The sequence below is a fragment of the Phoca vitulina genome, unplaced genomic scaffold (genome assembly GCF_004348235.1).
Source record: "Phoca vitulina isolate PV1807 unplaced genomic scaffold, GSC_HSeal_1.0 scaffold37, whole genome shotgun sequence".
NCBI lineage: Eukaryota > Metazoa > Chordata > Mammalia > Carnivora > Phocidae > Phoca > Phoca vitulina.
In genome coordinates, this window is record NW_022589740.1 from 5,163,283 (window position 1) to 5,187,760 (window position 24,478).

General features: G+C 43.3%; 1 protein-coding gene across 2 annotated transcripts in view; it reads left to right on the forward strand.

Moving 5' to 3' along the window:
- Window positions 1-3,788: 3,788 nt before the first annotated feature.
- GLIS3 (GLIS family zinc finger 3) overlaps window positions 3,789-24,478 on the forward strand; it is a 438,140-nt gene continuing 417,450 nt past the window's right edge. Inside the window, exons 1-2 of one of the 2 annotated variants that reach the window (XM_032427603.1) lie at window positions 4,174-4,258; window positions 17,357-17,843. In XM_032427603.1, the coding sequence (XP_032283494.1) occupies window positions 17,456-17,843 (388 nt within the window). In that variant the 5' untranslated portion in view covers window positions 4,174-4,258; window positions 17,357-17,455. Of the gene's footprint in view, window positions 4,259-17,356; window positions 17,844-24,478 lie in introns of both variants that reach the window. The other variant, XM_032427604.1, reaches the window with a different exon arrangement.

Consider the following 24,478-nt stretch of genomic DNA (forward strand, 5'->3'; position numbering starts at 1 on the left):
TTAAAAATTGCATCACTGCTGTGGAAGCAGGAGAGTCTGGGCTGACTACACTTGTGGCAAAATTAGTTGAAAGATCAACTTAAATGTTTTATTAGGGTATCAAGCACTGATAACATTCCACTATTTGTACTATTCGCTTAGGAAGGTAAAATGGAAATTTTCCATCTGACACATTTATTTCCCCTCTCTAAGTTGGCAAACACTGACTTTTTCCACTGCATTTCTACATAACTGGACTCTTGCCAACTCCCGTGTGTGTGTGTGTGTGTGTGTGTGTGTGTGTGTGTGTGTGCGCGCGCGCGCGCGCGCGCATGCACTCGCAGTTAGGCAGACTATCACTGGTGCTGTTAGTTCAACTTATCTGCATTTGGGGGTTAAAACTTGTTTCTCTCTATAGACATTTTACGGGAGTAGGAATCTGATCGTAGTTCTTTGCAAGTTTGTAAAGGTTTGCTGTCGGATCCCTCAGAAGGACACAAATAACAGTTCTCCTGAAGGTTTGCAGTTAGGATGTTCCCTCCCTGAGTCCACTGTGTTCCGCTCCTGTTGCTGTGTGAGTTCTGTTTTGTACTCTTGCTTGGTGTGAGCAGATACACGAGATCTGTGCCTTTTGTGCCTTCCTGAGGCTGGCCCTTCCACCTGCAGTGGTCTTCTTTGCTTATCAGTTCTCCACCCCTCTTTGAAGTCGGGCTGAAACAGCCGAGCCAGTGCACGTGGTGCGCAGCAGGCCCGCCTCCTCCGCACTCAGCTGCCGTATCTGACACTGATCACAGGGTGCCTTGCACTTTATATACTTGCTGTGTATTTTGCACACATTCAGAGAACACGCGGTGTTACTTTGTGGCTAGCAGTGTTACAAGGACTTTGGGGCTTCAAGACTGGGAGACCTAGCTCTGCGTCTCCCTCTCTGTAACTCTCACTGAGCTTCAGCTTCCTCGCTCCCATGCAGGAGACCACCAACGGCTATTCATACTCTCGCTGGGATAAGCACTCTACGCAGAGCCGTCATTTCTTGAGGGTTTGCTACGTCCCTGGCACTGGGCAAAATGCTTTCTGTGACCTCTTCCCTTGTGCAATGCCTACAAGTCTTCATTCCTTTACCCCCCATCCTGGGACAGAGTAGGTTCTCACTGAATATTCCTCCAGTGAATGAGAACTGGACTTGAGCTGGCAGCAGGGTTCTGTCTGCTGAGTCAGCTGCCCTGAGTCAGCAGTTGAGATACACACAACCCCGGCTCCAGAGAGGGAAGGTAGCAACGAGACGGCAGTTCCCACCTCTGGCTGAAAGGCTGCTGGCCGTGATTCCTAAGCATGATGGAGAGCTGCTGGGGAAGGGAGAATGTCCTTTCTGAACTACACTGTTTCCTTTCCCACCATTTCTTACTCTCCCCTCCCCCACCCCTGCTGACCAATTCAGTCTAGAAGAGGTGCAGATCTCATTCTGAGTCACTCCAGGGTTTTATTGGGAATGCTGCATTTTTACTATATCCCATGGAACGTAAGGACATTGCAGATCTACATTCCTGGCCACAGGAAAAAAAAGTCAAGTGAAGTACTGTACCTATTTAGTGGTAAGGGTCTTAGGAATGTTAGAGGCTCATGAAAATCCCACCTAAATAAAAAATGACATTCCTGCCCTAGGGTTCTTCTAAGTGAAGAGAATTTTGGGGATCTCCAGGTTGATGACTCATAGTTTTCTCAGTGTTTTATTTCCATGAGCCATTGATTAAAGTAGGGTGTAGCACAAGATTTTTCTCTTCCATCTAAGCTATTCCTATCAAGTGGGAAGCTTTGGAAGCTTCTTCAAGCCCCTAGGATATCATTTCATGCATGAAAACCATTGTATTTAAAATGATATTTGAGAGATGGTGGATCAGTTTTTTGCAGCTTCCACCAGACTTGCCTAGTTCCTGGGGAGCCCTGTGTATAGCATGGGAGTCTGGATGAAGAGAATTTCCTGAGACACATTAAAGGGTCAGTGATCCCATCTTGCTCTGTTCCTGGAGGCTGGAGTTAATGAGGAAGAGTTTTTCTGTGAGTGTCAGGCATGTTGCAATAACTAGCCACAACGGAATAGTCATAGCAACTTCCACCGCTTGGGTTCTTTGTTTTTGTGTTGTTGCTGCATGCTTCGTTTTATGAGTCTTTTTTGTGTGTGTGGTTGAACCCATCTATTGCCATCCTGGGCTTGGATACTTTTAAAGGAGATGAAGAACAGAGAGAGAAACTGGAAAATTGACAGAATGACATATCCTAAGCACTTATAAATTTATTTCCCTCCCTCCACTTCTGCTGACAGATATTCTGATGATTAATATTCTGATGAGTTTGTGTCTTTAGGAGAGGGAAAAAAATGCCTTCCCCTAAAGGGAGTCTTGAAGAGCAGACCATAACAAGGCATAAGAAGTGTTGTGAAAATGGACTTTTTTCTGGGATGTCAATATCTTGGATACAGACCCACTCTAGTAATATTCTTTCTGAAGTAAGAGAAATGAAAATTATCAACAACCCTTTTGGTTTGGTTTTTTGGGGAGAGTCATTTGTGTACTTGAGGGCTTTGTCTTGCTCGTAGGAATGCTAATTTACATTTGAGCGAAAGCCCTAGAATAGAATATAAGGACTGGTGGAATTCTTTTTTTTTTTTTTTTTTTTTTAATGGGAAGCGGGGGGGAAGAGAGAGAGAATCTTAAGTAGGCTCCACACCCAGCATGGAGATGTAGTTGGCTTGATCTCACTGGCCTAAGATCATGACCTGAGTCGGATGCTTATCCTACTGAGCCTCCTGGGTGCCCCGGGACTGGTGAGTTCTAGGGGTCATTAGAGAAAGGCCTAACTGCAGGGCGTTTGTGCTTTAGATACCTCGATTCCCAAGATGGAGGTCTGTGCCTCTGTGGCAGTATCTTGGGGAACCACCACCGGTTGGCCTTCTGGGGACAACCTCTGGAGGGCTTTGACCAAGCCAAGCAGAAAGGCCGGGGTCGCAGCTGGGGTGGGGTATGAAGATGGGGCTGTTGACTTCTCAAGGAGCAGGCACCACGTACAGACGCAATACACGCAGGGAGTGTGCTTCCATTCCTAACAGCCTGTTTTTAGAATTTTATATTCAGGTAACATTTCCATTTCTTCTCTGCTTATACTTAGAAGAGATGCCAAAGGCAACCTCTGTGCTTCACCTAGCCATTTTCGAAGTTATTTTCATCTGATCCTGTATATTAGAAAGACTCTTTTGCCATTTCCCACTTTTAGGAAAGTTTTTCTCTCTGAATTTTACTATTGGGTATTTTCCCCCCACTTGTTCTTTACTATTTGACATCAGATCCTGTTGAAACGCGGATACTTTTTCAAAGCCAATTCAACAAATAAGGCTCAAGAAAGAAGGCAAAGTATCTCCCTGCTGTTACCCTGTTCTGGAGTGCCTAACCTCCCTGGCACACGGGAAGGAGTGTGTGTGTTTGCGTGGACAGGGAGACATGGGCGCAGCCATCGAATTGGCCAGCCTGGTGACCAGCGAGCCCGCCCCCACGCTTTCCCCCCTCCCCCTCCAGCGCTCACACTCAGGAAGCAGCTGGCTACAGGCCGGCCCTCGCGGCCAAACACACATCCACACTCCTCGCGGGGCCGCCTCTCCCCCGCTTCTCTCCCTCCCTCCCTCCCCCCTCCCCCCTGCGGCCGCGTCCACACTGCGCCGCCCCTGCAGCCCAGAGCGCGGCGCGCAAGGGCACCAGCGCCAGGGCCGATACCGTTGCCCCCCCCCGCCCCCCCCCCCCCAACGCCCGCCCGCAGCCGTCCAGGCTCGCACCGGCGCTCTCCCAGCGGAACCCGCCGAAAGCAATTAGCCAGCATCCCGCACCGGCCCCCAGACGCATCCCCCGGCCCAGGGCGAGGATGAGCAGGACAGGGGAGGCACAAAGTCGAAACTCAACTTTTTAAAAACATTTGCGTGTGTATGTGTATGTGTGGGGGGAGAATGAGCTGATGCCGAGGGTCCAGCCACCCCCCTTCTGCCTCCTCCTCCCCCTGCGGCCGCTGCCCTCGCACACGCGCGCGCACACACACGGCACTTGGGCCGGGTTTCCGCGCTCCGTCCCCCGGCTTGGATGGGAGTTTTCATTTCCGAAGGAGGCAGAACCCGTGGAGCGCGCTGAAGGGCTGGAGCCCCAAGTTACTCCTCGCCAGCGCTGGCCTCTGCTGTCATTCGCAGGCTGGCCGGGGAAGGGACTCGCACGCCTGGCTTTGTTGTGGAAATCCGGGTTACCTGGTAAGTGGATACCAGAGGAACTTTGCTCGCAGGCGGGAGACGGGAGAAACTGGCGCTTGAGAGTGTGGGGGAGTTAACGCTCAGAGACACAAACTAGGGATTAGAAATAGTTTTCCACGCTGAGCCAGTGGCGTTCGCGCGGGTTTAAGGCTACGCGCACCCCCCAGCCCCAGATTTTCTAAAGGCTCTGTTTGTTGAGATAGCAACCCTGGATTAGGAATCAAGCCCTGTTGTTGTCAGTTCCCTAAGAGCACCGAGTGTAGAAGACGGAAAGGAAATCAACAAGGTATTAAAGTTTCTTTAATTAGGAAGAGTTTTTGTTTTTGGTTTTTCTTTTAAACAACAGGGGCCAGAGGGCCACACAATCAAGGCAAGTTACAGGACGTAGGGGCATGGTCCTGCACGCCACCCAGGAGTCCCCACTGAAGGGAAACTTTGGAGAAGTGGGAATTGATGGGGTGACGTGAGGTCCCGCGCGCTCACCCGGGGCTGTAGTTGCGTTTTCCAGTTCCACGTGTTTGGGGAGCTCCACTAAGGCTGTTTTGCATGCCTGCATCTCGCCAAAGACAATGTCCCCATTGCTCCGGAAGGTCCTTGGGTTGGGGGTACGTTCGCTTGTCGCTGGGAGGGGTTCCGTGACCCGCAGCCGCCAGGACTATAACTATAACCTCCCACGCCGCAAAATGCGCAGACATACTCAGACGCTCGCACACCGGGTTCGTCACTTGCGTTTACATTTTTCTGGGGCCCGACAAAATGTCAGCGCTGTTTGGAAAATGTCTCAGTCTCCGGCGCTCTGTCCTGCTCGCGGCTCCAGTCCCTGTAAATGACCCTGTGTGTATTTTGAAGTCGATCCGGGCCGCTCTCTGGAAAGCGTGAGTGAGCAGCCAGCTCTCTCCTAGACACACACCTTGCCCCAAGCAACACTTAAAGTTAGTCACTGGAGCTGACAAGTCACCTCGGGGATGAGGAAGTTACCCAAGTGTCTGGAAAACTTGGCCCTGACGGATTTGTCATCCTATGGATGATTCAATTAGGTACCTGGAGGGAGAAGCTTTGGGAAAGGTTGTTTCTGGCTTCGCGAGTCGCGCCCTCGACTTGTTGGGGGTGTTAGGGAGGCAAGAAGCGAAAGGAGACCCGAGGGTTGGGAGCTCGGTGGGAGCTGCGGGCCGCGGCTGCCCCGGAATCCCAGCTTGGGCCGGGAAGGGCAGCGCGCTGGTCCCCGCCGCTTGGGTTTCCCAGCCGCGGGCCAGCGGCGGCGCCCTTTCGGCCCGACTTACTCAGGACTGGGTTGCACAACAGGAAACCGGCACGAGTTTGTTTTGTTTTGCTGCGCTAGCTCGCGGACCGGGCGGAGGGTTAGGGTCAGAGGCGGCCGGCGAGTGACGGGGTCGCAGCAGCGCGCCGCAGCTGGGCCCTGTCGCCTCCGCCCTCAGACCCGCCCCTCGCTCCCCGCAGGGGGACTAGTGGCTCGGCCGGGACCTCCACGGGCCAAGCCAGGGGGCGTTGGGAACTGATAAGGGCTGCCCTTCTCCTGCCCTGCCCCAGGCGCGTCTCCCCGCCCGGCGGGTCCCCAGCACCCCTCCGGATCTCTCTAGCCCTCTTCCTGCCTGGAGAGGCTCCCGCCCTTCTGCTCTGTATTCTTCACCCCCCTGCTAGGCTTCCTGGGGTTCTGCGAGGCCCTCATCTCTGGAGCATCTAACCCCGGGGCAGGGGCTGGGGGTGGAGGGTGCTTCCGGAATGGCAGGGAGCAGCGTCTGCTGGGACTGGACTCTTGGAATTGCCGCCCCTTTTACGGAGAAAAGGGCTTTGCACCCTCTCCCCACCTACTTCTAGAACATCAGTATCTCCCCAGAGTCTGGGCCGGGGTGGGGGGTGGGGTGCTGGAGTTTGTGAGGAGAGGGATGTACTGCAGCTCCCCCCAGCGGACCAAATCCCTTTAGGCTATGGGAACTGGGAATACCAAGTACAGACTGTTATAGCTAGAGGGGACCTTGGTGATCACCTACGCACGAGGAAGCCCAGACCCAAAGACTTCTAGGGCTTTGTCCAGGCCTTCATAGCTACTGTCATAGATGCCGGGCACACACTCAAGTTTCCCAGTTTCCAGTGCAGAGAGCATTTCTTGGCGTGAAGGTGAACTCAAGACAAATGTGAAGTTGCCTTAGGTCCCCACTGAAAGCTTTGATGAGTCATGATTTCTGCCTTGGGAGTTAGCCAGACATCCGTTTTCCCCTGTGTCACGTTCTCCATTAGACTACGCTTTTACACTAAACTGGGAAGCTTTTTTTTTTTTTTTTTTTATAAAATTGATTTGTTTGGTTTTAATCCTCCCATTCCTCTTCTTCTCCCTCCTCTAATTTTGCTTCCTTGGTGAAGTGTTAAATAAGTGCAACCTGCAAAGGTTTGCAGAAGAAGGATTTGCCCACATGAAGGTTGGGGGACAGCTTGCAGCCATGTAGAGACAGGACTGTGTGATATTACATGTTGTTGCAACAGGGAACATGCCGAAGGTTTAGGATCACATGTAAGTGCACTCCAATCTTTTGGATGTCTTCACTAGTTGTCTATGGCAGCCCTTCTAGACCTGCCACTGCCTTTGAAAGGAAGAGTAGGAGACATTTCTTTTTCAGTTCCCTTCAAAACACTTTTCCTTATTGGTAGTTGAATTCTTTTCCTTTGTTGCTCAGAGGACTCAGCAGATCTTGAGTATGAGTAGTGCAGTCTGAGTGCTGCTGCATACCACTCCCTGTCTCCTGGTTCACCTTAGGCCAGTTGTGAGAGGGCATCTTTTCTCTGAGCCCTGGTTCTACCCAAGTCCCTTAATAGTAGTTGGTTTGTCAGAGATTGAATACCTGGGGTCTGTTGGTTTGCTTGGAAGTGGCCACCATTCCAAACAGGAAAAGCAAATTCTTGGGGGGTGGGGTGGGGTGGACTCCAGGGTTCAGCTAGTGGGTAAAATTCCTATTGGGCCCAAATAAGCAGGATAGGGTAGGTGAAACAATAGCAAACTAATGTTTTGTACCAAATCTGTCTTCATTCATATGGCAGAAAGTGGTCTTTCCATGGTTTCAAAAGAGAGCTGAGTGTTCTCAGTCTTTGTTTCTCTGAGTGTTCTTTCTTGCTAGTAAATTAAGTCTGAGGACATTCTTTTCACTTTTGTCCCTCTCCTATTGTAGGTATTGATCTCTGGAGTTGGAATGTTAATTTGTAATTCTTCCCGAATAGAGATGAAGTACTTCTTGAAGGAGATAGTTCAGGAAGTGGCCTCCCGTGCACATTGTCTTCCCTGGAGAAGTCATTTTCTGTGTTTCTGTAATTATTTTCTGTGGAAGATATTATAAAGAAGGTGGAAATACAGAACTTTACACTAAGTCTGGTTGCTTCATAGACTCAATTAGGATTGAAAATAAAATTAAAAAATAAATAAATGGAGCGTAGGAAATCTGTGCTGCCTTACTCATTCCTGGAGGATGAGACATGCGACAAAACCTTTAAATGACTCTAACATGTAGTTTGATAAAAAGATGCCCAAGTTCCAAGTTTTCCATTTACTTCAGATGGAGTTGACACAAAACCCAAATTTTTTATTGAGCTGAAATAAAATATCCATACAGAAAATACACGTATCTTAAGCTTGATGAATTTTCACGAGCTAAATGCAACTGATTAGCTGGCATCCAGATCACGAAATAGAACATTACCAACACTCCGCACACATCTGTCATACACCGTTCCACTCACTATGTTCCCCCCAAAAGTAACCACTGCCTTGACTTCTGACAGATAGATTAATTTTGCCTGTTTTTAAAAATATCTTATGTGAGTGGAATAATTCAATATGTACTCTTGGGTCTGGCTTCTTTTCCTGATGTAACAACCTTCTGGTAGGTCAAATAATTTGGATTTCCCTTTAAACATGGTGGGAATAGTTTAGCTTGCAGAAGTTAGTTGGTCAGGCCTTACTTAATATGATAGAATTAAAGAAAACACTGACAAAACAGAAGCTATATTTTCTATGCTAATGACAGTCTGACCAGGGGACAGCAGATAAGAGCGAAGCGTCCAGCATGAAGCCAGTGCGGGATGAGCAAGGAGAATGCCGAGGAGCTCCTTCCTCCATGACGGCTCCAAATGCATTTGACAGCCCCTCTCTTAGGGTCACCAACCCCTACAACAAAAGAAGTGCCTGGTCTCAGTACTGAAATGACTATGTTTGTTTTCCAGCTTTTAGCTATGATTTTTCATTGTTCATGAGTACACCACGATAAAGGCCAGGATAATGTTTCTGCTCAGAAGAGTGCTGTAGTGTCTGTGCTACTTTTTCCCGTCAAGAGAAAGGAATAAACTAGGGAACGTGCAACTGTGATTTAACTGGCTCCACCGGACACAGAGTGTAGGATTTGTGATCACACGGTTACACCTTATTATACTGGATTTATTTGGGCAATAAATGATAAGTATAGGATATAAATACATAATTATATATTTCAGTCATCCCACATTTTTCAGTACAAATGAGTAGTACAGTATGATAAGTATGAGTGCATATAAATGTATGTAATATATAAATGTAATATAAAAATCCATACATGTATAATACATGTAGTATGAAAAATACAAATTTATAGGTTTAATATAAAACCATCTATGTACATATAAGGACTGGTGACAGTTGAGAGGTAAATTAGACAGGACCCCTAAAGGTAATGAAACACAGACAAATAACTATAAGGCAATGTAGAAAGTTATGAATGTTACAAGAGAGGTATTTCGAGTAAAATAGTTAACATTTATCAGGTCCTTCTATGTGTCAGGCACTGTGCTAAGCAGGTAACATGCTTGGTCTCATTTAATATTTTGTAATTCCATGAACTTATGTATAATAGTGTAATTCTAACCATTTTGCAAATAGATACAGATATTAAGAGAGGATCAGGAAAGGCCTAAAGTTGGGTATTTGGGGTGGACTTGGAGGGTAAGTAAGATCTGGATTTGGGGAAAAGGGCAAAAGAAGGGAGAAGGGGAAAGACCACCCATGTGGATGGGACCACCCATTGTAGGATGAGCAGAAACAAGGATCCAATTATGTTCCACTATGGGAACAAAATCAGGTGATTTGTCTGCAAAACTGGAATCATGAGAGCTGTAAGTGGTTGAGAGCAGACTTGAAATGAAGAACGCTGATGGGGCCATTCTCATCTGATGTGATCTCCTCAAGGCCGAGCATGGGAATGGCTGCGCATTCCTTTCAGGTGCAGCAAGCCTTGCTGAACTGCGGATGGGCAGATAGGGTTACAGCGCCAGATCAGACCCTGTCCTGGGGGCCTTGCTAAAGGAATCAGACTTTCTTCCTTTCTTTTTCTTCTTCAAGATCAGATTTTCTAAATATCAGTTATTCCTGAAGTTTCATTTCTAGGCCTGCTGAATACTATACACAGAAAACTAACCAGATGCCAGGGCTGTGTATGAATTCTTGTTCCTCTTTTGTGTGAAGAAATGGATTAATGTTTTCTCAACCTTTCCAGCATGACCAGTGGATTCTACTGCTTTCTGTAACTTGACTGAGTCATTCACATTGGTGTTTTTTTTTTTTCTTTCTTTCTTTTCTTTCTTTCTTCTTATTTTCTTTCTTTCTTTCTTTCTTTCTTTCTTTCTTTCTTTCTTTCTTTCTTTCTTTCTTTCTTTTTCTTTCTTTCTTTCTTTCTTTTTTTCTATAAATATATTGTCATGTTGGTTAAGGCCTAGTCATTGTTGTGAATGTTCATACTTCTGCAGTGATGTCAGTGAACATAATTTAACTTGTGTAAAACTTTTGTCTATCAACACTAAAAATAGTTTTATTGGTCACTTTTAAGCAATAATTACATTGAAGGAAAGAAATCACTCATTTATACATGTGATATGGGACACTTTGATATGCTTGAGTATTTGGTTTATTGAGTGATGAATTCAATTTTATTTCTAGGATCTCCCATAAGTAGTTATTTATTACCTGTTTGAAAGGATTGTGATCTTTAACTTTGTAAGTAGTTATTCATATGGACCAAGTAGTCATCTGTACATGAAAAATGACAAAGAATGCACTTTGCATTTGCCATATTTTACTACATATGTATCTCTTCCTATGAGGCTGGAGGTTTTGTTTTGTTTTTGAAAGAAAGGTCTCCAGCCAGTTACTCTTCTTTTATATTTCTGAAGAGGCCTTTGTGTCTCAAACCATGGCCGTGTGGAGTTCCCTCTTTTCAATTCAGGTAATTAATTCAGTGGTGACATCATAAGGAATGTGTTCATTTTTCCATTTCAAATTCCTCCTCATAGGATCTGATGGTAACTCACATTAAGAACACATTTTGACAAACTCACTTCTCAAAGGCAATTGCGTGTTAATTTAAACTTGTCCCCCTTTAGCATTGTAAGAAGGAAGTTCTCTTTCAGGGAAGGTCCTCTACGTTCTGCAACGCGGAATCACTACAATTGTGGGTCATTTCGATCCTACTTCTGTTAGTTGGTTGATTTTTGATGTTTATAGAGCACAAGTGATCGAGTGATATTTACTGAGTCAAATGCACAGTGAAAAGATAGCAGTGGTAGGAGGATAACCTTGTACTGGTGAATCCTTATGTTTTATAAAGCTAAAAATAATGAATTTTTAGATCCTTTGCTCATTACGGCTGTATTTTGGTGTTTGTTTTACTTTGGCTGTTCAACTCTGTCTGTACCTGCACCTTTTATTTTTGTTAGGTGCCTGGGCAGGCAAACAGTCTAAATGCTTTTGTAACAGTGGCTTTTATATCTTTTTGACTATAACTCACCATAAAACAATTTTTTCATCTTACTCAATATACACTATACGCATTGAAGATATTCAGACATGTACACCCACAAGTAACTGAAACAGAACTGTACTTAACCATTAATACAGTTGATGTACTCTGGTAGCTTCTATTTTGTTGTAGTCAGTTCTGTTTCATTAAAAAACACTTTTTCCATTGAAGAATTGATTTTAGGGCCTACCATCGGATTGCAACCAGTTTGAGAAACACTGCTTTAGAAAGAGCCCTTTGTTAAACATAGATCTAGGAATTTAGGGCCATAGCATGGTTACCTTTCTGAACATACCTATGTTTGCCTTAAAAATCTTTTTGGTTCCAAGTTCATTCTCATTTTGTGTGATTGCTTACAGTCCTAATTATTCCCCTCTCCCTTGACATTTGTGATAGGGTCACAGATTTCTAGAACTTTCTGTACTCCTTGATGACTTAATGATTGAGGCTAAGTAAATGAAACATTTGTAGGTAATTACTACTAAAAGTAGTGATATTCGGTAAGCTAGGGGGGTCTGAGAGTTGTATAGATGTATTGAAGTATGGAGAATGGATTCTAAGAGAGGTTACTGGACTTTTAATATTGCCCTCCAGTAATATTTTCCTGAAGATTCATAATTTCTTCCAGCAATCTGTAATCACCCTCTGGAGGGTTCTCAATTCTGCTTTGATTTTTAAGTTAGGATTGACTAATTTAGAGAATAGATTCCTGAAGTGGACTTGATCATTTCTTTTTCTCCTACTTCCGTCCCTCTTCCCCTTTCCTCTTGCTCTTCTTTCCTTTGTCCATATTTACTACCTGCATTTGGCATATTATAGCCATTAATTTGAATTTAAAAGGGCACTGCCAGATGTTTTACTCCCTGCTTAGGGAAGATTATTTTCATTGAGAAAATTTTATAAAATATAAAAATAAAAAAAAGTGTATATCTCTAGACAGCTAAGGGTTGAAATCCACAGATAAGACAATCAGGGACTGTTAGATGGGATCCATAATGTGCATTATATTATCTTTTCTGAGTGGTCTTTGAAAGAATGGTCTTGAATACCTCAAGGGAATAGTAATTTGTCTTCATATTTGTAATTGATATAACTCAGCACTAAACCTCTTTGATTTGTAAGATTGTATCTTATTGGTGATTATATTGCTTGAATAATGTGTGTACATCTTAGTGTTCAGAATAAATATGTTAATATTCTTAGCATTCCTGACATCAAACCTGGACAGTGCCTACATGACCGTATATTCTATACGTGGTAGCTACCAGGTGTAACCTCTGTAAGTTTGTGCTCGGTGTCTCACTACTGTGGAAGTATCCCACCCAGCCGTTTCTGTGTAACTTCTGCTGTGAAGTCTGTGAATCTGTCAGTCTCACTGAATAAAGTTATGAAACCACGGAAACGATCAACTCGACTTTGTTGTGGGTTACTTTATCATAACATAGTACCCTTCCTTTCAATTTAGAGAAATGATACTGTACACATCCAATGCGTTTCCTCTATAATATCCTCCAGTTCCACAGGCACATGTTTGCACTTTCCTCTTGTTAAAATTGCAGACAAGAATAATTTTGATTTATTGGTTTCATCTAATATAGCCGTGTTTATATTGTTGCCAATAAAATGACTTACACGATTGGTTTTTGTTTATACAATCTTTTCTGAGTAGTCAGTCACCTGTGTTAGGACAAGGTACATTCTGCTGATTAAAATGAACTCCTGGGATCTAAGAACATTCAGCTCTATCTGTCCTTGATTGAATTGCAAAATGTGCTTCACACTGCAGCCGTGCATGAGAATAACTTATATTATCTGTCAATAGGCTTTTCATTTCTATATTCTTCTGGTTACAAAAGCCGTAACCAAGAGAAGCGCCGGGGAATAGCTCGGGTCTATTAATGATCAAGGCTGCGATGTTGAAAAGGCAGTTAATGAAATTATAGAATCATTAACCTGAAGGGAAAAAAATAAAAAGAATCGATAAAAACCCTATTTTAGATGGCTTAGATGTATATAAAAGAAACAGCTCAGGAGCATTTTTGTTTGCTGACCAGTATTTTGTGTCTCATTATTAGGTTTTCTATGCAGGGTAAGTAAGAAACGCTTGTGGCATAAGGAATGGAAAATATAACAAAGGCTAAATGTAGCCTAAGGAAATGAAATGATGTATGAAAATTAATAATTAACTGGCTCATCAGATGAATTATGACTCTAGATGAGTTTATTAATGATATTTACTAAGAAAGGGCTTTTGGCTGTAAATAGGCATTATGGAACTCGTGTTTTTGGAATTTTCTTGAATGGCTCAGTTAACATTGCTTTTCACTTGTTGGATCTTTTAATCTGAGACACAGTGCCTGGAGCCTTAGGTAGAAGGTAGAGTCATGATTTTGTATTTTGATCAAAGTCATAGCTTTTCCAGAAAACCAGTGAAATTATTAAATGGTTTTGTGCCTTAGTTTCCTTAGGAGTTAAGTAATTTCCTTTCTCACCTGACTTACAGGAGTGTGTTTTGGAGTTCGAAAGTGGTCAACAGGAGGATTTATTAACTCACGTTGACTCATTTGACAGAATGAACATTTTCATTGTTTGAATGGACAGAGCATTAAAACTCTAACTGTATCAATATGTGAGATCCAAAGTACCCTAAATTTGTACTTCAGGATGTTCCTTGCTTTTTCTTTTTCTTCTCTTTTTTCTGTTGACATCTTGGGGTAGGCAGTGGGTGAAGGGTGGAGGAGAAAATAATTCTGGAGAACTTGAACAATTTTTTTTTTTAAAGATTGTTATTTATTTATTTGACAGAGAGAGATACAGTGAGAGAGGGAACACAAGCAGGGGGAGTGGGAGAGGGAGAAGCAGGCTTCTGGTTGAGCAGGGAGCCTTATGCAGGGCTTGATCCCAGGACCCTGGGATCATGACCTGAGCCGAAGGCAGATGCTTAATGACTGAGCCACCCAGTTGCCCCCATTTTTTTTTTTTTTTAAGAGAGAGAGAACACACACGAGAGAGCAAGGGAGGGGGGTGCAAAGGGAGAGGGAGAAAAGCGGACTCCCCATGGAGCAAGAAGCCAGATGTGGGGCTTGATCTCAGGACTCTGAGATCAGGACCTGAGCCGAAATCAAAGGTCGGGTGCTCCACCCACTGCACTACCCAGGTGCCCCTTGAATAGGTTTTTAAATAGAAGGATGCTCTGCCAGTGGAATCCTACCAGTTAGGTTTTGATATTGATTAGCTGTGATTTCGCTTTTTGGCAAAATGTAGGCAAATTTAATCCTGAGGTCCATTTTTCAAGGTAAGTGTTGTCTTTCAACACACTGCTGACATGAGAACCTCCTATCAGCTCTTGCTTTGATGGAGTGGATGAAGATTACTCTTTTTGCTTCCATGTCTACCCTGTCCTCTTGATTTGAGTGCCATAGGTATAAAATCTATGTCTTTATCCTTGATCATCTTAAGTGGGTATTTTTGATAATCTTCCATGTCTTAATTATCTGGAGGATCAGAATTTCAAGAGACTGTAGTGATTATCATCAACGTCCTTGTTTTATGGATGAAATCTGTAAGTCCAGAGAAGTTATAAATGATTTGCCAGAGGTAGAACTCAGGTGTCCTGACACTGTGACTCATTAAGGATGTGTCTTTCTTAAAAGTTAGCAGTTTATTCCTTTTTTGTTACTACGTGGACTTAGGCTTATAAATGATCATATGGCCTTGCTAAAAAGTATATAAGGTACTATAATAGCGATAGATAAAATTGATTTTTAAATTCTAGTCTCTAATGCTTGAAAAATCTGTTGGCATAATTAATGTGAAAACTGGGTTTATTAAGCATATTTTCACCTAGAGTTTATTTTATTTTTGTCTTGAGGCTGGTTTTCTTAGCTTATACGCCATGGCCTTACTGCTGTTTCTTTATGGCATTAATTACTTTACTTTCTGGTTGTTGTCTTTTTAGTAATAAAATTTAAGTGCATTTTTGTTATTGTTATTGTTACTTTCAACCTAAAGCTGTTTAAAACAGGACTGCAGTTTATAAATAAAATAAAATGAAAGTCCAGTTTGACAGGCTGGTATGAGTGTCTGATACTTAATTAACTTCTCAGCACGTTAATTATTTTTCTTGCAGTCTCACTTTCTTAATGATCTAACCTAATGCTAAGTACCTACTTACGTGTTTTTATCCAGATTTTTGATGAGAATTCCTGCTTGTATATGATCTTGCTGCCAAAAAGATTCCTTTGTTTTTAAAAACTTGCAAGTGGGCAGAGTCTGCAAATCTACAGACACTTGTCACATGGACTCATGATGACTCATAGTGTCAGTCATGTTGGATGATTCTTCATTTTCAACAAATTGCCAGCACAACATATATACTTATTTATTTTGTTTGGTGCTGAATAAGTGCTCTCTTCTGCAGGGTTCAGAGTACTCAGAAAACACGGTTTTATGAATGAGTGGAGAATAGATGGCCAACATCCTCTGGCAAAGCACAGAGACATGAAATGATTCTTGCTCGCAGTCAACCCACAGCTCAAGAGACCAGCTGATAATACACTGGAATTCTTAAATGGACACAGCAGGAAGGGCACTGGGATTTTTCCAGTGTGAAAAACCAAAATCTTACAACCGGTTTGATACTAGGGTTCATTTGTTATTGTCCCATAAGACAACTTAAGTGATAAGGTTTGGCTGGACGGGGTTTCCTTGTCCGTTCTTGGCGACCGTAGTGGAGGGAAGGGCAGGAGATGGACCTCAGAGCGTTTCTCAGGACTGGATGGCCTGGCAATGTGAAATGTGACAGACTGATAGAATTCTTAATAAAGTGGAGAACTGGTAAGGAGGAAAACATTCTAAATGTTGTATTGTTAGTAAATTTTGAAGTTTCTCAGCATTCGGGCACACACAGTAAACTTTGCAGAGGGCACAGTGAGTGCTTGACTAGAAAATCAAAAATATTTAATTTTTGATAAAATAGTTTTTGATTTTTTAAAAGGATAAAGAAAAAAAAAAACCCTCTTCACAGAGAGTTTTCCTTCTGTACTGTTCTGTCCCTAATGGTGGATGAAGCCATTTGTGTGGATGTTGGTTGGAAATAATTGTCTAAGATGTTGAGTAGATCATGCAGATAGAGTAGGAATCATCCAGTTGAGAATATCTGACCCCTACTGCTTTGCACTCAGTCATATCTCCTGTATTTGTTCAGCTTTGGCTTCTTTTCATGACAATCATATCTGTGCAAAATAATACAGAGTGTGAGTGTGTTTGTCAATCAGTTGGAGTAGTGACGCCCAGTCACTTCCTTGACTCTGTGTACATTTTGGGGAGCTCTTGGTTAAGGGAGGGAAGCACCTTTCCTACAGATTTGTAACCAGAGAGTACTGACATTGTGATGTCCTGTGTTCGTGTCGGTGCTGTTGGTTTTCTCTTGCCACTTGAGGAAGGGGGTGCTGGGATGGCAGACGGAGCTCTGTTGTGGAACTGTGGTTGAAGTGCTGTGTGTAGTGTGTGGTGAACATACTTCCTTTTAGAGGGTCTCTTCTTTCGGTATGCTTTCCGTAAAGTGTTTTGTACAGACTTTTCCTTTTCTAGGATCTTAATAGAAGGTGAGAGTATTGTGATGTTGCTTCTGTTTCCATCCCCATAACTCAGAATCATTATGGAACCAAGACTTCGATGCTGCTGTGATTTATTTGGACATGTGGATATATGACATCTTTGTGAGAATCTCAGACCCCTATTTTTACCTTTTGTAAGTCTAGGGACTGTGAAAAATTTGCTCTTACGGTAAAAATCAGAGGTGGTTTAATATCCTCATACTCTCATTTAGAGGCCATATCAGCCTTTTGCTTGTTTACTGGAAACTTTGGAGCGTTGGTCTCACAGCTCACAAAGGTAGTGCTTTGGGTTTCCCAAGACTCACTGTAGCAAAAGTGAACTAGTATGGACAGATCCTCTGGGGAGCAAAATAAGTTTCATTTTGCAAGCTGGTACCAGTTGATTGGTTGTCGTTGCCAAGAGCACTGTATTGAGAAGGGCTCAGTGGCAAACAAAACAATACAGTGATCCATAATCCATGTCTACCGTGAATGCAGGAGGGAAGAGTGCCTGCCAATGAACCATGTGTTTGATGACCCTGCTTTACATAAAAGGCCGTTTGGCTAAGAGTGCTTCTTTTCTTCCTGGTATGAATGCTACACAAGTTGAAAACTCACTGTGACTTATTTTCATTTTTACTTTTAAAAATGCCTGCATTTATTTTTTTAAACAGGCTAATAACCCACACCATGGATAACTTATTGGACTTTGCCTGAAAGGAGTCATTAGTGCCATTGGATATTTGACCATCCTGGCCACAGGTTTTTTCAGAATGAATGGAAGGTCATGCAGCATGAGTCTCCACCGGACATCAGGAACCCCACAGGGGCCCGGGATGGTCAGTGGCCAATACATTCCTCCCATCCGAGCCCACTCTGGGACTCCTGGCCCCTCGTCCTGTGGCAGCACAGCGAGCCCTGCCATCGGAAGCCTTGCTAACAGCCTTCATCTCAAGATGCCCTCGGGAGGAGGGATGGCTCCTCAGAGCAACATGGCCGAGAGCCCCCTCCATCTGCCTGCCTTGAGCCCCAGGAGACAAGTACTCACCAATGGGAAGCCACGATTCCAGGTCACCCAGGCTGGAGGCATGTCAGGGCCACACAATTTAAAGCCAAAGCAGCAGGAGTTTGGAAGTCCTTTTCCTCCAAATCCTGGGAAAGGTAGGATTGTCTTTCTGGGATCTTTTAAAAGTGGAAACAATTTTTTTTCTCCTCTCCAGATCCTTCTCTGCAAGCAAATCTCATGGAAAACTACAGGATTGAATGTCAGGATCAATTCTGATGGTCTCACAATGCTCTGTAGCCTCCCTGGTGAGGGGGTGGATGTATAGGTGCATGGGAGGGTAAGGAGGCCACAGTGGTAAACATGATACCTCATGGAACTGTGAAGCAGAGTGGAAGGTGAGACAGAAAGAGCAGAAACAGGGAGTGAGGGTGGGTGGTGGTGGTGGCGGCAGGCAAGACCAGTTTAGCAAGACCCTACCCTCGGGATGCATGGAGGGACGGGATTCCCTGGGCCATGGAGGAGGGGGGCGGCCAGAGCCGTCATCATGTGGGTCAGGTGCTAGAAGAAAGGTTTGGAAAGAAAAGGATGAAAAGGGAGAAAGCTTAACAGCCAATAAAGTGAGGAATTAGCACATAGAAATGATAAAAAATTATTCCAAGAGCAGAACCCCTAAGTTTTGTAATACAGCTGGTGACAAGAGGGAAGGAAGCTAGAAGAGAATAATGAAAGGATGTATTTTTGGGCTTGTGGAGAACTAGAAAACTTGGTTAATTTGAAATGCAGAGAGAGTGTACTTTTAATTCAGTTTTTGAGTTCCGTGTTTCAGTGTTTAATTCAGTGTTTGAATAATGTAAATTTTAAGTCATGGAATAATTGTTGGAAAATAGCAAATTATTTGAATGACTCACTCTCTCTAGAAACCAATGTTGACTTAAGGAGTGATATTGCACATGAAATGTGTATTTGGGCCAGAAAAAGGAAGAGTGTGTATCTCATGTGAAATACAGCTTTGTTATGTAAAATAGCATAATTATATATGCTGTTAGGTATTTTTAGCATCTGGTTTTTTTTTTTAATTTTTTTATTGTTATGTTAATCCCCATATATTACATCATTAGTTTTAGATATAGTGTTCCATGATTCATTGTTTGTGCATAACACCCAGTGCTCCATGCAGAACGTGCCCTCCTCAATACCCATCACCAGGCTAACCCATCCTCCCAACCCCCTCCCCTCTAGAACCCTCAGTTTGTTTTTCAGAGTCCATCGTCTCTCATGGTTCTTCTCCCCCTCCGATTTCCCCCCCTTCATTCTTCCCCTCCTGCTACATTCTTCTTCTTCTTTTTTTCTTTCTTAACATATATTGCATTATTTGTTTCAGAGGTACAGATCTGAGATTCAACAGTCTTGCACAATTCACAGCGCTTACCAGAACACATACCCTCCCCAGTGTCCATCACCCAGTCACCCCATCCCTCCCCATTCTTCCCCTCCTGCTACATTCTTCTTCTTCTTTTTTTCTTTCTTAACATATATTGCATTATTTGTTTCAGAGGTACAGATCTGAGATTCAACAGTCTTGCACAATTCACATCGCTTACCAGAGCACATACCCTCCCCAGTGTCCATCACCCAGTCACCCCATCCCTCCCACCCCACCCCCCACTCCAGCAACCCTCAGTTTGTTTCCTGAGATTAAGAATTCCTCATATCAGTGAGGTCATATGATACATGTCTTTCTCTGTTTGACTTATTTCACTCAGCATAATACCCTCCAGTTCCATCCACGTCGTTGCAAATGGCAAGATCTCATTCCTTTTGATGGCTGCATAATATTCCATTGTATATATATACCACATCTTCTTTATCCATTCATCTGTTGATGGACATCTTGGCTCTTTCCACAGTTTGGCTATTGTGGACATTGCTTTAGCATCTGGTTTTAAATGTTTATATTAAGTGTGTACACTACTAAATAAAATTACTAGCAGCCTGAATAGCCATTCACCGTTAACTCATAACTCACCCAGTTCAGGTGAATAATTATTTTTATCCTAAAAGCTGTTTTAGTGCCGTTGTATTCTTCTGCATGGTATAAATGGGCAGGTTAAGAAAAAACCCTAAACTATAAAACCTTAAAGTATGAAAAGCTATATATCTAGCTTTTTTCTTTTCTTATTTATTTATTTTGGTTTAGGTTTTGTTTTAGATTGTTTTATTTCCTAGACCTACTGATATTTAGTATAAGTATAGGAAAAACTTTCCTTGGGGGTGCATCCAAGATAGCACCATCACTGTCAGGTTGCTGCGTTCATGGTGTGGCAAGCTACAATGGCAAGCTCGTGTGTTTGGATTTTCAGGGGCTGAGGCCCAGGAGGATCTTTCAGCTCTTGCTTGTCTAATGAACTGTACGTAGCTTGCTTTCATCACATATACTTGTGTTGAATCTCGGCTGGCATTATTAATGCTGATAATATTAATAACTTCTATTTATCATGTCATAACTGGGCATGTGTCAGGCACTGTTGTATTGAGTGCTTCCAATATAAAATCTCAGTTATCCCTCACAACAGCCCTGAGTCGTCTGCTACTGTTGATTAACTGATAAGGGAGCTAAGATCTAGAAAGAATAAATAACTTCAGCATTGCCATCGGTAAGGAGTTTGGGGATATTACTTTGATGGTGAGCAGAAGTGGTTATGATTATATTCATAGTTAAAAAAGTTATGTGTCCAGTAATTCAGGGATAGTGAACTCTCAGGGTTAATACATCTTGAACTCTTGCAAAAATTAGTGCTGTCCCCTGGTTCTCCTCTTTCCAACTTTCTGGCTCCTTGCTCAGCTTCCAAGCTTACGGTGCCTGTTCCGGATCTGCATGGTCGGGGTATGCATGAGCATGGGATAGGGGTTGAGGATAACTGTATTATTATCCCCTCTGGCCTTGTAGCTTGGGTACCGCTCCGGATCGTGCCAGCAGTGGCTGAACGTGTCCCTTTCAGGTCTTGGTTGACAGTTCCTAAGCTAAGCCAATAACTGGTTGAGAATGATGATCTAGTAGGACTGTTTGAACTTCATCCAGTCATTTACTCAACAGATAATTATTGAGCATGTATTATCGGTGAGCCACTGTTCTGGGGATATAGTAGCTAATAAAACATAGTCCTGGCCCTCAAGGAGTTAGGAGAATTCAGACAAATAAATGGGCAGTTAAAGTGCACTTAGGGCTCTGATAGGGATACATTGATGGCAATAGGGCTACATTTGCAGGGTTCCCAGCCCATGCTTGATCAGTGGATCCGGGAGGACAGTAGGATATCTAGGCAGACACCTGGAGGGTAAGGAGCTAGACTTGCGATCATGCCAATTGTGTGTGTGTGTGTGTGTGGGGGCTGTCTGGAACTCATTCTGGATAGACCGAAAATCACCCTCAAAACCTGCAGGGGAGAGATCATGGTGTGTTTCATTAACTTCTGCCTGATTCCACGGTGGGGGTGTAGGGACTGTGGCAAGAGACGAGACTGGGGAGGGATAAGCAGAGGCCAGATCAAGGTTATGGAGGAGGCGCCAAGGAGTTTGGACCTGTGTTGAGCACACTGGTGAGCTGTGCAAGGGTTTTAACTGTGGGGATCATGTGATGGGATGATGTGATGAACTTGAGGTTGACATCTCTCTCAGGCTTTTTTCATGCAGTACTGACAGTGCCCTGACCCCGAGGGATAGTACCGAAGGACCTGTGACTGCGCGTGTATTAGTTAGGGCTCTCTGGAGAAGCAGAACCAACAGGAGATGTATCTGTGCCTGAATGTGTACCCGTCCCTGTGTCTGTACCTGTATCTGAATAGATTACAGAGGCTGGCAGTTCCCAAGACACAGGAGACGAGTCAGCAAGCTGAAGACCCAGGCCTGCTGATGCTGTAGGTCTAGTGTGAGTCTGAAGGCCTGGAACGAGGAGAGGCAATGGTGTGTATTTCCCTTCTGAAGGACAGCAGGTTTGAGACCCAGGATGAACTGACATTTCAGTTTGAGTCCAAAGGCAGGAAAAAGCTGATGTCCCAGTTTGCAAGTGGTCATTCAGGGAAGAATTCTTTCTTACTTGGCGGGAGGTCAGCCTTTTATTCTCTTTAGGCCTTCAGCTGATGGGGTGGGGCCTATCCACATTAGGAAGAGCAATCTATTTTACTCAGTCTACTGATTTAATGTAAATCTCATCTGAAAACACTCACAGAAACACCTGGAATGGTATTTGGCCAAATACCTGGGCACCTCATGAGCCATTCAAGTTGACGTATAAAACCAACCATCGTAGTGGGGTACCATTGCTTGGGGCCAAGCACAGTTTACATGGTGGCTGAGAAAATACATTTTCTAAGCCTTCAGGGTGATTATACCATCTCTCAGGAATCCAGTGGAACTGTGTACAGAGAATATGTCATTTAAGGATCGCCACACAGACAAATATCTGACTTGAAGACTGGAGAAATCTCCAGTGGGAGCCTCATGAGAAATATAAATTTGATTGTAGTATTTGTGTTACTTAATTAAGGATTGAGTTCTACTCAACTTGAAAACTCAAAAAACAGTGACTTTCACATCATGGAGCATGGTTCTCAAATAGTGTGTCAAGGACACTGGAGTACCACAGCAAACTCAGGGGGAACCATGGGATAATTTTAATTTTGAAGGAAACAGAAGGATTTGTGGCATCCTTTGGACTCCAGGCAAACTACTAGCTTGAGGAGGTTCAGGGTTTCAACATTAGATTGCACTATATCCTTTTAGTGATGTCATATCTTTGCAAAGCTCCACTTTTAGTAGTTGTGATGAAAAAGCTAGTACTCTGTAGGCCAAAAGGTGGAAGCAACCCAAGTATAGGCAGATGAGTGGATAAAGAATATGTGTGTCTTATACCTACAGTGGAATAGTATTCAGCCTTAAAAAGGAAGGAAAGTCTGACATACGCTACGACATGGATGAACCTCAAAGACATTATGCTAAGTGAATTACGCCAGGCACAAAAGGACAGATATTGTATGATTTCTCTTGTTCAAGGTACCTAGAAGAGTGAAATCATAGAGACAAAAAGTAGAACGGTGTTTGCTGTGGACTGGAGGGAGGGGAGCATGGGAGGTTAGGTTGAATGGGGACGGAGTTTCAGTTTGGGAACATGAAAGAGTTCCGGAGATGCATGGTGCGTGATGGTTGCCCAGCAGTGTGAATGTATTTAATATACACTTTAAAAATGGTTAAGATCGGGGGTGCCTGGCTGGTTCAGTTGGAGGAGTGTGCGACTCTTGATCTCGGGGTCCTGAGTTCGAGCCCCACATGGGGTGTAGAGATTACTTCAATAAATAAATAAACTAAGATAAAAAAATTGGGTAAGATGGTAAATTTTATGTTATGTGTATTTTATCACAGTAATAAAGACAAGCAAGTTCTAAGTGAAAATCAGTGTGGAATGGGAGCTGAAGGTGGTGGTATCAGTCTGATTCCAAGAGCTGAAGTAGTAGAGGGCACAGCTAGAATACACATCCCATCAGTAATACTGTTATTTAAGAATGAAATAAAAATACTTTTATTCTTAATTTATGTACATTATTTTTTTCAAACAGCTAATAGGTTGTTAGTACATAAATACTATTAAGTTGCTGGCACCTAACTACTTAATGAGGGGTAGTGTTAGTTGTTCCTTTTGGCCTAGGGGCACCATGAAAAAATTACTGAGACGCTAAGAATGCCATGAACTGCAGACATTTGGGAACCTGTGTCACAGGAGTTAATTGTTCTCACACAAAGAGCAGCCCGGGATCGGGGATACTGCTCATGGTGAGAAGCTCAGGGATGTCAGGTCCACGATCATGGAGCCTCCCTTCGCCTTTCCCCCACTCCTGCTCCCGCTGTGGAGTCTGTATTCTGAGAAGAGTGAAAGACGAAGGAAGGACAATAGGCAGAAGGATGAAAGGGATGACTCCCTCCAAATTGACGCCGTTAATTGGCTTTCCCAGGAGCCCCACCCAGCTATTCCCTACTTAGTCAGTCGTACATAACTTACTTGTAAATAAAACTCATTATTTGTTCCAGAATGTATCTTTATAAACAAAGTTAGATTTTATCTTATTTTGTATTATGTCCTTTTATATTTTATTTCACCTTTTAGCTTTTGCTACCTTTTTCTTTCTCAACGAAGTCGAACCACGTATGAGTAAGTTGCAGACATTCTGACTCTTCACCCCCAAATTGCTAAGCAGGTGTCTTCCATGTTGTACAACTAGGATACATGAATCATAACCAAGAAATTTAACTTTGATACAACAGTATTGCTTATATAGAGTTATATCTTAAAATAGAATAAATATTTAAATTCCTATTCAAATTTTCATAATATTATTTTATATTTTATTTTACTTATCATACTGTTTTCCCCCTCCTTATAGCCCACGTGTCCTCTGTAGCTATTCTTTTCTTTTGATTCAGGATCCAGTCAAGAATCCTGAATTATGGGGCACCTGGGTGGCTCAGTCGGTTAAGTGTCTGATTCTTGATCTCAGCTCAGGTGTTGATATCACGGTTGTGAGTTTGAGCACCATGTTGGGCTCCACGCTGGGCACGGAGCCTACTTAAAAAAAAAAAAAGAAAAGAATGCTGCGTTACATTTGGTTGTCATGTCTCTTTAGTCTCCTTTTTTCTAGAATGACCGTCTCCCCCTGTCTTCATGTTTCATGACAAAATATGTTGCTGTTTTAGAGTTCAGGTCAGTTGTCTTGTCTCACAACTTGGTTCATCTAATCATTTC